The sequence below is a fragment of the Hippoglossus hippoglossus genome, chromosome 8 (genome assembly GCF_009819705.1).
Source record: "Hippoglossus hippoglossus isolate fHipHip1 chromosome 8, fHipHip1.pri, whole genome shotgun sequence".
In the NCBI taxonomy this organism is placed as follows: Eukaryota; Metazoa; Chordata; class Actinopteri; order Pleuronectiformes; family Pleuronectidae; genus Hippoglossus; species Hippoglossus hippoglossus.
In genome coordinates this window covers 11,358,253-11,372,059 of record NC_047158.1, presented here as the reverse complement: position 1 = coordinate 11,372,059, position 13,807 = coordinate 11,358,253, and the positions used below count along the sequence as shown (strand labels likewise).

Here is a 13,807-nt window from a genome sequence, read left to right as displayed (position 1 = left end):
CAAGTTTCATTGTAATCTGTTCAGTAGTTTTTGTATCATTTTGCTTTCAAACAACCCAACAAACAAATGAACAGGGGTGAAAACATACAAAATAATTCCATATTATCAGCGACATGTACAACATTTACAACAAATACAATGATCTCTATCATAGAATTGGCAAAATCGTAATCTGCAAAGTAACTAGTTACTGTAGCTGAAAGATAAGTGCAGTAAAATATAAAGTTTTGAATTGAATTGGCAGCATAAAAAGTAGCATAAAATATAAACAATATTCAAATTGTACTTTTTTCCAGAACCTTTTCCCAGACCTCTGGTTTACAAGCCTGTTGCATCATAAACTAAACTATGATCGATGTTCACCAGCTGAAAAGCAATAAAGCTTTAATTTTAGCGGTTAACTCCTTTAGGCAGCGCGTCACGTGTGAGCTGGAACCTCTGCGTGTGGATGATTTCCTTCATAGGCCAATATTGATTGATAAAACTTAAATAGGAAATAACTTCCCTCTCATTAGAGAGTGTCCCTGGCTGCTATTAGAGGAGGAATTTTAATGGAGTGTAAAAGCCCGCTCAGCGGTGGCTTCTATACCAGATCTGCTCCGTGCGAGGTATGAAAACAAATTTTAGCACCTGCTGCTTACTGCTGTCAAAGAGGGGGCGTAAATACTATTGTACCATGACCTCTGGGGATGTTTGAGGCCGCTATGCAAAACATTACACACTCCACGGTCAACATGCAATATTCCTGTTTACTTTACCACCCTGCTTAGCCATTAAATGTCCTCTCGTGTTACTTCATTACATGTTAACATGATGGTGCTATGGTGACATGTATATAGCGTGACATGGAGGCAGGGATACAGTACTATAAGGCTGTAATCAGTGGAGGCCAGCTGAGCTGTCCGGACCTTTTCTTGTAGTTTTCTAGGCTTTCGTCTGATTGACAAGGCAGGTGCTTGCTCCCTCTCACTTCCCTCTCCTCATTGCTGTGCACGTGGATTGGCTCTCACTGTGCACGCTGCCGGGTGTTTATCCCGCAGCGACTCATGGCTCTCACACAATGGTTATTTATTATTTAATATGGATTATAACAAGTATTTTAGATGTTCCATATCAGTCAAAACACCAACACAACAATACAAATGCTAAAAGTAAGTATTAAAAGTATTTAAACTATCAAAATTACAAGTACTTGTTGTTTGGCTAGCATCTTAAATATTATTATTTGTACAGATGCACCATTTTAGTCTTGTAGCAGCTCAAGGCGACATCAGAATACTTTACATACAGTGTGGATGTTTATTTCTGTGGTTCCCAAATTAGGGTATGGGCCCCTCGGAAGGTCAAAGGGTAAATCAGAAGAGGCGATGAGAGGGTTAATGAGAGAGGGCAGAAAAAGGTTTAAATTCTGCAGCAAAATTCTCTCTAGTTTTTGTTTTTTTTCAAAAATATAGTAAAGTCTGACGTCTTTTGGGTCCAAACACTGAATAATAAATCAAACTAGACTCTGGTTTCTAGTGAGGGTTCACCAACCCAACATTTTGAGAACCACTGTTTTTATTTTAATTTACGATTTATTTTATAAGCTTATGTATACTTTTATGAAATAAAACATTCATCTGAATGCTACTGGTGACCATAGTAAATGCACTGAAGTAAAACATACAGTTTGTCTGAGTTGCAGTGAAAAAAAGTATAACACAGACTGAAATACTCAAGTAAAAAAATCGGCAGCTCATGCCGACCCATGGCAGGAAGCTGTGGGGGAGACGAGGCAAACGTTGTTAGTTTACAGAGTTTAGTGCATCATTAATAAACCACACATGCTTAAAACGTCCAGATTTACAGCGTGGAAACGACAGGTCAGACTCATGTGACCCCCACGGCTTCAGTGCAACATAAACCTTGTAACTGCTCCTAAATCACAATGTGTCATATCTGTGCTGGGGGGTGCTGCCTATACCCGCCGAACACATGCAATCATGCTGACATTGATGGTGTCCAAGCAACAGAGAGCCAAGAGATTTATGGGTAACTGCTGCCATGTGAGCCGCAGCCTGTTTCACGTATGTAACCCCCCCCCCCCCTCCTCCTTATTCTCCATCATGTTTTCCTCAGCGATATTTCTCAGTTACATACAATGTTTTCAAAACCACATGTTCCCTTATCTCCTGTCAAATGGAGTCTTACATGTTTGCAGAACAGAACCATAATATGAGAGATTTATAGAACATTTTAGTAATTCATTCTAAATCATGCATCTATGGGTTGGTTGTGTACGTACCACAAACTGTTTATAGCGATGGACGACATGACAGCCCCCGTAAAACCGAAGCCATAGCACCTCGATCGCCCCCTGATGGCTGGTTGCAGTATAGGTCATAAACCTCGCCTCCTCCATGTTAGCAGATGGGACATGAACCAAACTAAAAAGGTCAAAGTACACATTAAATACAACTTTTCTAAAGATTGTTTCTGTCATTTTCTTTCTGTCACACTGATGTTTGCTCAAGGGTTCATGTCTCTGATACAAACGAGTGAAATGTCATGATTGACAGCTGAGACTGACTCACGACTGGTTGTGTATCAGTCCTCGATATCACAGCTCCGCAACACCATCACTACTGTGCAGACTCTGGCTCCAAATGGCGTCGCCGGTGGAAGACGGCAGCAGCTGTATCCCAGATATTCTTTGCTTCATTTTTGTACAGTGGGAGGAAGTGGAGACGTGTACAGTCTGTGGTATGTACTAATAGAAATGATGATGAGTTCCAGTTACTTTATCATTATCTGTTTGAATACAGTGATTAAACCAAGGCTGCAAAAATACTTGAAGCTTCTTTAAACAATATGTTTAACATGAACAGTAAAAGATCAAATACTGGATAAGTTCTCACTGATTCATACACACTTGATAAACATTTGAAATAATCACTATTTATATGCCATACTTGATAAATAACACTAACTAGCTAGTAACCAATTCAGCTACAATAAAGTTGATGTGAAAAAGTTTGTTTGTGCTACAAATTATGTTGATTCAATAAAACCAATACATTTTTCATGCTTTATAACGGCCGATATTTCTCATCCGTTGTAACGTATGATTATTACGCCACAGGTGAACTGTGCAAGGTTTGTTTGTTGGACTGAACTCACCAAGAATCAACAGCTGTATTAAGAATCTGCTTCTTTCAGCTCGTTGTTTTGAGTTTCATGGTTACACACACAGACGAGTCCCCCACATTAGCCACTCTTGAAAACCAGGTAATTTAGTCTATGAGTTCTCAGGTGATCATCAAAGACAGAGGGAGTCATCCTCTGGGAACCATGAATACTTTCGAAAAATTGTATAGAAACCAATCCCATAAGGATACAGGATTATTTTTTTTAATCACTTTCTTTAACATTGCGAGTTGGGCCATTTTTTTTTTTTTGGACAATTTTCTCAGATTCTTTAAGAATAATTTATGGATCTTGATGAAAAAATAAATAGGCATGTTTAGGGGACTGATATTTATGAACCTGTGAAATTTGTTGCAGATCCAAATAAAAATCTGGATCAGATTATGTGGTTTTAGTACTTTATTATTCTTTTGCATTGCCGCTGACAAAAGGAATATGGTCTATTGAGTGCTATTCTATTGATTCATTATAATAATAATGTAATAATAATTAGAAAATGCAGTTAGAGGTAAAAAGGGCTTTCGATTATTATTATTATTATTAATTACAATATGTTTTACTGGGATTTAACCTAGGTTTATGTGTAATTTCAGCCTTTAAATTTATTATGCATATCTTGAAAGCAATATATGTTTGTGTGTGGAGTGTTACTGAAAACACACATGACCCCTGTCCTAAAGATCACAGCAATCATGTGTCTCAGCGTCAGCATCCCTCAGCTTCCTGATAGACGCACAAACAGCATGTATCCATCACAGTCCATGTTGATAGGCCTCCGATGATTCATCAGTGTAAGCGCAAGGAAACCCTTCAAAACACGTTAAATCACGGCTCATCATGTTTCTCCGGAGACATTACATAGAAACATGCCGACTGATCACCAGCTTCTCTCCGAGTGTAACCTCTGCCCCACCTGCCAGAAGCGGATCCCTTTCCTAACAGATGACTTTTGTCATGTGGGTCACTCAGTTTAAAACTCTCCTCTTTCCCTCAGCTGTTGTTACCACCTTATTCCTCATGTTATACAGAAAGATAGCATCGAGAAGCACCCGCAGAGCAGCCCGGCGTGAGCTTGTGTGACTTGCTGGGTCATTCTGAGAAAGGGCCAGCTGGTGATAGTCCCAGGGCAGAGGCCAGGGAAGTGCTGAAGCTCAGCACTGAGCCTCTGAAAATAAGAGGATATTCCCCACAGCCGGACACGCGGACTAAAAACAGCCAGACCGAGTGTCTGGCATAAGAAAGAGGAGAGGCGATGTTGACACTGGGATTTTAGGACATTCTGTTTCTAGGGGCGTGTTGTTGTGAAGTCGTGTGATCTCCCTCCTCGGACTCGTGATTCTAAATACACAGATAGGTGGTAGGGCGATGGAGGAAAGACACAGCTCTTCACATTAGCTCTCCAAAAAAGGCCAGAGTCAGTAAGATCAAAGAGAGACAAGTAGCCAGCCTTTAGTTTGGATCGGACTGTTATGTCAAGTACTCTCCTCCCTCCAAGCATGATACAGCACGTGTACACTACATTATCTACTTACAATACTTAACACAACAGTAGATATAAACATTTAAATTAACAATATGAAGTATTTTGAATAGACTGGAATACATGCAGTTTATTTCAGCAGTATTTACTGAATAACTCTCACACAGTCCTCTAGGGGGCAGCAGCAGCCACTCTGATCACTGTTCAGATGTGGTATGAGGTGGCTCTGATTGCACTGCTGGGATGTAATGATGTGCATTTACTTCATTACTGTACCTAAGTAAATGTTTCTAGCCTAGCCAAGGAGGTCACGTTTTCACCCCTGTCCAATGTTGATTGGTTTGTTTGTTTCTAAGCAAGATTAGACAAAACAAATGAACAGATTTCCAGGAAACTTGGTGGAAGATTATGGTACAGATCGGGGAAGAACCAATTACAGTTTGGCCCCAATCCAGATCAGGGGGCGGATCTAAAAATATTTTTTCTTCCTTCTCAAACACTGAGATGAGAGGAATTTTTCAACATTTGGTTGATTCCTCTAAGATAATTCGTGAATCTTGGAAAAACTGAAGGGGAAAAAGGGAACTGATATATTATGAGTATGTGTAATTTGATGTAGCTCCAAATAAAAACCTGGATCTAGTGAATTTCCCAGTGGTTTCACAATAGGACTGTTGGGCCTTGGCTGAGGTACAGTATGTGCATTAGTGTGAGTTCTAGTTTTTTATTAATTTGGTTAGTAAACCTTTTTGCATTGCAGCGAAAGAGCCCCCAGTAGAGGGTGCTGCAGCCCCCTCAACGCATTCACTACTGAAGCCACTGTAACTTAATTTCAATTTGGTGAGACTATTATAACCACTTTAAGCATTAATTCTGGCTTAAAATCTTAAGTTGTTATTAATCATTTTTTGAGTATGCAGGGAGTTTAATATCTTACAAATATCTAAATTTAACAAATCAGACATTTGTTTTGATTATGTCCAGATCTGCTGCCTATTAAGGAATATTTATTTCAGAATATCACACTTCATATTATTTTACTGGTGTTACAACTGAATCTGAGACTCAGAGTGAAACAGAAACTGTGGCTGAGAAGTTTAAAAATCTTCAGTCTGCGTGTTCGAGGAATAAACATTTTATTTTCACATTAGTATTAAAAATGCAGTCGTCTGCAGGGCACATTATTTCCTCTATTCTGTACAGGTTTCAGTTCTGTTAGACATTGCCTGAAATAGCATTATGTTACAGCAATTAAAAACTGCTCAAGAGAATTATTTGAGTAAATTTTCACATAAAGAAAAAAAACTATGTGTGCCGATCATCGGCCACCTCCGTTGGCTGCTCCGCCCCCAGCTCCACCTCCTGATTGGTCCTGAGCGCCTGACATCATCAAGAAGAGAACAAGAGGAACGATGTACATCCACTGGAGGAGACAAGTACAAAAAAAACAAAAAAAAGGCAGTTACTACAAGAATATCTTTGTTTCCGAAATAACTAATCTGATTGAGATCGCTGACGTGCGTCTACAACAGTTCCAGTTTGGTCATCCCAGATTAGATTCAATCTAATTTCTAAACGGAAGAGAAAAAAAGGTGACGTGTAAAAGTGGGTGAGTGACTGTAGAACAAAAGAAGAAAAACCTCAAGGTCAAACACCAAACAGACGCTGAACAGATTCACACCCACATTTAAGATGAAGGATTTCTGTTCAGTTCAGCATAGAGGCTCCAACACACAAAGTACATTGAATTCAAACTTTTTATTTATCAGTCTGAAATGTATTTGGCATTGAACCTGGAAAAAAAAAAGAGTGAAGAAGGAGGAACAAGTGTGAAACGGACGAGTGATTTTCAGTTAGTTACATTGCTAAAGAGTTAAAACAAAACCTGACACATGGAGGGGAGGAGGAGGAGGAGGAGGAGAAGAAGGAGGAGGAGGAGGAGGAGGAAGGAGAGGACAGAGGGAACCACAAGTAAGAAAACAGTACTTCAGTGGGTATCAGCTCTGCTCTCTGTCTCCCCCTGCTGGGGGCGTTGCCGAATTGGTGACCATGAGGAAGATTGCACCTCCCAGAATCAAATACCACTGGAACACAGCACAGCACTAAGTCAACACACTGTAACTGGATGCAGCACAGGACAGAGTCAACACAGGTCACTGAACATGGCAACAAACACACAGCACAACGCAAAACAAATGGTGAGATCCATAAAACAGATCAGACGAGAGATGTTTCCAAATATTGGAGGTTGATGGCAGAGAGATTTATTCTAGCTAACAGGGGTTTTTTTGTGTTTCGAAAGTTGAAAATTGAACTGGGCTGTCTGAATTATCTTGGATTGGACGAGTTCAGTTATAGGCAACCGCATCACATGGGGAAACTGGGGAAATGACACTACAGAGCTGGGACTCAAACCAACTCCGGGCGTTTTCACAGCTGACGGTTTGGTTCTGTTAAAACTAACTGTGAGCTATGGCCGCTGTGATCCAGGCAGAATCGGGTACATTTTATCTATGGTGACAAACCTCAAGGCTGAGTGAGAGTAGGTGTAATTTTACCATAAATCCAAACGTGAAACTATCACTGGATCATGTTCCTGGTAGCTAACTTCACAAAGCACTTTCCTGATTGGTGATAAATGTGTGGGCAGTTTTTATACAACATGGGTGACCATAGTAGAACATACGTGTTACATATGTGCAGAGTTGAGGGATTTTCCCTTTTCAATCAAAAAGTTTTAGGCCCTATATAGACCTGGTATTAACATCTACCCTGAGAGACCTGATAACAAGTGGACACCATCAAGTTCATCTGTTCAATCCTGCGTTTAAAATGTGTCTCCTGTAACCACAATGTAATGTTGTGCACATGCACTTTGTCTTGTGCACGGTCTGAATGACAATTAAGTGAATCTTGATCCTGAGAAGCTTAAAAATATGTTTTGTTCATTGTGAAACTGTAGTGGGTCAGAGGACACCAGCTGAGGAGGTGGTCCTTCATATGTGGCCCAGGACCAAATTGCCTTCACACAGTGAAAAGAATGTGGCCACATGCGTCTCAAACCACCTCCCAATGTGATCTCAGTGATGGGATCTCAGGATACATTTGGGTGCTTTCAGACCTGAACTTTGAGCGGTCCACTTATATTTGAATCACTCAAGATGGATGTTAATACCAGGTCTGAACAGGGTCATACATATGAAGTTAAGAGATTTGTTTGAGTTTGGGCACCTCTGTGTATTTTTAAACAATAAAAAGTGACTAAAGGAAAAAACATAGCAACCACATACAAATCTTACAGTACAAAATGTTGCTTTTTTTCCTGTATTTGTTTCTTAATGATATGCACGGTGCCGTCTCAACCAATAACACTTTGTAAGCTCTTTATGATGATTGGGAAGGTGAACGCTTTTGAACCAGAAAGGTGCTGCATAACCTGCTGCCTGGTCCGTGCAGCACCACTGAAACAGCCCAATCAGCTAGTCACCAGTCAGGCCATGTGATCTCATCTTTACTCCTCTTGGGTCTTTTGTAAAAAGTCAGTTTAAACACAAACTAGACCAAAAAGGAGAAATGCATCAGTTTTTTTCAATAAACTGAACGAACCAAACAACAGGTGTGAAAACACCCTCAAAACACTAAACCCTACTGGGGGAACAAACAGAAGATGTGCAACCATTTTGACTTTTCAGAAGATATTTATACTTTTCTGCCACAAATATTGGCAAAAATCACAGTACTGATGTTCCTTCTGTGCTATATTTTGCAACATGCACAGAAAATAGTTGTAGTGGGTCTGACGGAGAAGAGAAATTAACAAAATAGGCATTTTCACATATTAACTATATGGCTATAACAATTAGGAGAGTATGTCTTTAAGCAGCACTTGCTGGCCTTATCAGCAGGTTGCAGTGTGCGAGTACTTACATATTTTGCAAAGAAAGATTTCTGCTCTTGTGGATTCTTTGCTTTCTTCTCCGATTCCAGCTCGATTCGTTCAAGGAACAGAGCCGTCTCCGGTCTGTAAGACAGTTGGCAATTAATATTCAAACAAACCCCAAAACAGAGAGTTTATCTGAAAGGCAGAAAAAGCGCAGAGAGACTTGTTCTACCTATGGGAAAATTACAAGAAGCGCCTCAGCCAAGACAAATACAGTATAACTGAATCAAAGGCTCCAGTGAGAGACGCAAGAGGATTTCACTGATGCACAGACAGTTACAGATATGAGAGGCAGCGATGTGCCAACATAAGAAGAGTAGATGAGATGAAAGGACTGACCCAGGTGCATTGACAGGTGGCAAGACACGGAGCGTAGTGTTGAAAACCTCAAGATCAACTTCGTCCTCAACCTCAGTGCCCCGACAGGCCCCAGGTAACGTCACTATAGAGACGCCGATCAGATACCCAGAGACGTCAGTGTTGAGTGTGATGGAGTCGCTCAGATGGGACTCAACCATGGCACACTAAAGGCCAGAATCAGAGGAGAAAACAATTTCATGTTACAGTTACATTGACATCACACGGGTAGTGTCAGAGCCCAGCCGGGAAAAAAAAATCAAAAACAATGTATCGACCTATATATGAATTTTTCGAAATTGGCAATGATTCCTAAGAGGTCATTATCAAGCCATTGAGACAAAGGAAGTGAGGCATGATATTTAAGCTATAGTTTCCAATAACTATAAATAAGAAGAAAACACAAATACAACCAAATACATAGAACAGTTTTATGTAAAATGCAAACACAAATGCACATTTCTGCATTGTTTATTCTGTAAAATAAAAGTTGGTGCATATCTGCAAACATAAATGCAGATACTATTAACTCTGTGTTAGAGCCGATAAGAGGGTTGGGCTCTAGTTAGTATGTTGTATGTGATGATGTTTCATTCATTAGATCTAAATAATGCCTGTTTCGAAAATCTGAATAAACTTAAAAGGATAATTATTTCACACAGTGCAGTTTATTCAAATTTTGGTTTTTCTGGGAGTGATATCATGCTGCACACACCCAAATTAATATAATGCATCTAAGTCAAACGTACTTTTAAGCATTAAAACATGAAGACAGTGAATATTCGCAAATAATTTTAGGTGGCTGTAGGATCACTGGAAGAAAATCCATAAGAAGTCCAGATAAATTGTTCACTGTATAAACAATAACTTTGTGCAAACAATCACAAAATAGCTTAAGACAAAACATTTACTTCATAACATTCCTCATTCAATATCTGTGAATTCTAGCGGCTCCACTTTTAAAACTGTCTTATCTACCAAGTGGTGATGTTTTTTTATAACATTGTGGATTTATTCAACCACTGAAAAAAACAGTAAGATACTAAGTGAACTATTTAGTCACTAAACTAAACAAAATGTCCACTGAGAAAAAATTAATCCACATATTAAAGGTTCGGTGTGTAGGATTTAGTGACATCTAGTGGGGAAGTTGCATGTTGCAGCTGAATGCCCCTCACCCTCCCCTTCCAAGCATGAAGGAGAACCTAATGGTAGCATTCAGGTTTTTAGTTTGTCCTGTTTAGGCTACTATAAATAACATACTAGTGAAAACATAGGATTATTTTAAATTCAATTTTTGACAATAGATCCCTTTCACCTAAATCTTACACACTGGACCATTAAATCAAAAAAGGGAGATATGAGAACACTCACTGGACCAACAAGCAGGTTTACAGCGGTTGTTTCTGCAATGATCATGACAAGGGAGCTCAGGATCATTCATTATCAATTTAAAACCACTCAAGACACTTTCTCATTCGTCCCATCAATGGCACAAATGTTCCAAGAAGCTGTCAGACTTCCAAAACCCCCTCATCTCATCACAGTTCTCTCAGTGTCCTCATACAGTCCTATTGATCAACTGTATGTAAATGATTTTTATCCTGAAGATCATTTACTGGTAAAAATAAGTGAAATACATACGGCTCTGACAAACGCTGTGAGATAACCTTCCATCTGTCGCTCTGTCTGTCTGTCTGTCTGTCGGAAAACACGAGGCACTCGGATTCTGTACAGACCGTCGACAGCAGCCACTTCCTGTGGAGTCATCAAAGTTCAAAACAAGGGTTAGATATTCTTTTTGTATGACTTCAGGGTTGAGAGTTTACTTTTCTTGCACACACATGTGGTGTTATAAAGGTTGATAGTTTTGTAGCACAGTGCACAAAGATGTAGCATGAGTAAACATCTCTGAAAATAATAAGGAGTAAGGAGTAAGGAAAACCATTGTGCAGAGAAAATCCAGCTCCACCTACACTCGTTAATTAATATACTAAATATATAATAAAAAAAGTTACAGTGACATGTATTGACAAAAGATGTTTTCAGTTTATACAGCGGGAACATTACCTATTCACAGGATATTATAACAAAACATTTAATTAAAAAATCTAAATAAAAGAAACAGGAATGTTTTATGGACTGAAATGTTGAAATAATATAAAACCTTATATAAGCGGAGAAAAAAAAAGAAGATTGTGTCCATTCCACAGTCAGGGGGTTGAAATAACTGTTACATTTGTATTTAGTTGAGTTGATGATGTTGTGAACTATAAATTCATTGCACTGTACGGCCCTGGACTCTTTGGTCTGTTGCTCAAATCTGCTCGTCTACACTCTTTGCAAATGTTGTAATGAAGAAACCATTTACTTAGAAATGTATTTGAAATATAGATGATTACATCATCTCTTTTCTGATTGAAATCTAGTCAACCTGATAATCACAGCTCACCTTCAGTTTGGTTCTGTCTTCCCCCGACAGCTGGTTCTGACTCAGTGAGGCGCTGGGCTCCCTCCCAGCTTTCAACACCAGTGCTCCACGAACCTCAAACTTTGCAACATCATCTGAAATGAGGAGGATGACGTTCAGTGAAAAGAGGACATACAGTATGAATAAACCACAGTCACACATTTACTGTCATTTAATAAAGAAAAAAGAAAAAGCAGTAGGACCATTTTATATATAAAAAGAAAATAACAACATTAACCACATGACTCAATGAGGGATCAGACCATATTATTTCCAAAGATTTATCTACATATTAATAAGAAATTACATTGTACCGCAGTGAAGGCAATTTAAAGTTGGATATGTCACAGCCTTTCACTTTATGACTGAAGAAATTCCCATTTGAATAGGAAATAAATGCATCGTTTTTTTAATGGCTACAATGTCATGTGACCCACTGATTCCAAACCAATGCTGAATTGTATTATTACCCAATATACCCTATAACGTATAAGAAGCACCAATAAAAAAGATGTGTATCCTATTTGTCTAGGGTAGGAATGATGTCAGGCATTTTTAGGGAACAGATATTTATTTGAGTGTGATCAGGTTTGTGCAGATCAAAATAAAAAGCAGAATCTAATGAACTTAAATGTGGTTTAATAAAGGGGACAGTGGAGGAGGTCTGTGCAATACTGAGTGAGATTCTTCTTTAAAACATTGTATTCATTTGAAACATAAGAGGCACTAATATCAAATGAAATGTGTATTCTATTTGTCCAGGGTAGCAATAATATCTGATCTGGTTTCAGTGGGTCACATGAAATGGAAGCAATTAAAAACAGTTACTTAAATGATCCCTCGGTGAAAGTCTGTCGAAAATCCAACCCACTGTGGTCACTGTCGTTAAATGTGATCAATGGAAATAGGTACAATTAACTAAAGTAAAATATTGTTTACCCTTCACACCGAGATTTATAGTAGACCTTTAGTAGCAGTTCTGAAAAATGTCCATTGATCAAACGGGTCAATAAATGTACGTAAAAACGTCAACAAATACTAAACTGAGGGATTTTTTAATGGACTCTGGTGTGAAGCACTCTCCATTGACTTTAGCATGGCTACCAGCACTAGCTAGCTAACCGGCGTGACCACTAAACCCAATACACACAACGACGGTGATTCAACGATGATAGAAACCACCTCACCGATTTCGAAGGAGTGTTCCAGAGGCACCGAGAAGCCCCCGAACTCCAGGTCCAGAGCATCACCGACCTGGAAACAAGAAGGAGCCCCACCGTTAGCCTTTAGCCGCTAATGCTAACCCCACCGCTAACAGGTGCAGTTTCCGCTTCCCTGCAGACAAATGTTGGAAATCTCGGATATTTTTACACTCACCCTTCTGCCGTTATTACAACACACAAGTGTCGTGCACACAAAGAGCAAAACAGAACAAACAACTGCGATGTTAAATGGAAGTGACCGAGCCATTGTGACAGGAACTACCACCGGAAGATAGTGTCAATTTGACTACAACAACGTCAGCAGCATTTCCGGTGTTTTTTCACAACAAAGCCCATCAAAGGAACATTTTCTTCTTTTCCTTTTTCCTTTTCTTTTCTTTTCTCAAAACACATTTAGGGAGTTTTTCATCCAACTAAATTTATTTTTGTCTTCAGTTCAGTTTATGATGACATTTTTATCTAGTGAGATTATCCTAATCTTTGTTTTCAATTAATGTTTTCATCACCATTACATCTTTGCCTTAAGCTGAGAAATTACTTCATTATTCACAAAACGTAGTTTACGTCATTCTTTTGGGGCTTAAATGATTGGCAGCTTTAAATGCTGGCGACAAGGGAAATGTCATCTAAACACGCAGACACACAGTTATTTGTCAGCACTGAGCTATTTAAAGGCACGTATTGACCTACTTGTGCGTTGTTAATAAATTCTTCTCAATATAATATCAACTTTACTTTTCACTTCTGTTTTTGAACATGCGATGCTGTGATCCTCTGTGCAGGCGTTGCTGCGTAGGAACATCATTTTACTCTTTAAATTTGTATATCTGTTAAAGGTGCTTACAGTCGTGTCTTTGTCTGCTGTCAGAATCCAACTAATGAAGCAGGATCTGTGCTGCTGTCTTGTAACATGTCAGCGGCAACTTTGTGTGCAACTTTGAGAAAACAAAAGCACCTCTCATTTCTATTTTTGGCTCCCTAAATTTCAGCTTAGTGCCGCTCTAAATTTTGGTTATGTAAGTTTGTAATTTCATCGATGATGTACCTAAAATACAAGAAATACTCGATCTGTCTTTTCTGTGTATCCCTTCATATTTAGAGCATTATTTACTGTAGAATATGCATAGGATTAATAAATCATTACAGCCGCC

At 39.0% G+C, this 13,807-nt stretch overlaps 1 protein-coding gene across 2 annotated transcripts; it reads right to left on the bottom strand.

Moving 5' to 3' along the window:
- Positions 1–5,785: 5,785 nt before the first annotated feature.
- Positions 5,786–12,971, bottom strand: emc10 (ER membrane protein complex subunit 10). Of its 2 annotated transcripts, XM_034592820.1 has the most exons (8): positions 12,811–12,971; positions 12,621–12,687; positions 11,416–11,528; positions 10,608–10,721; positions 8,946–9,130; positions 8,594–8,687; positions 6,653–6,750; positions 5,786–6,089 (listed from the first exon to the last, which is right to left on the bottom strand). In XM_034592820.1, the coding sequence occupies exons 1-7, from the start codon at positions 12,901–12,903 to the stop codon at positions 6,664–6,666; spliced, it is 753 nt and encodes a 250-aa protein (XP_034448711.1). In that variant the 5' UTR covers positions 12,904–12,971; the 3' UTR covers positions 5,786–6,089; positions 6,653–6,663. The 2 variants fall into 2 exon arrangements, with proteins under 2 accessions (XP_034448711.1, XP_034448710.1); XM_034592819.1 differs by lacking the exon at positions 6,653–6,750.
- Between the last annotated feature and the right edge of the window lie 836 nt (positions 12,972–13,807).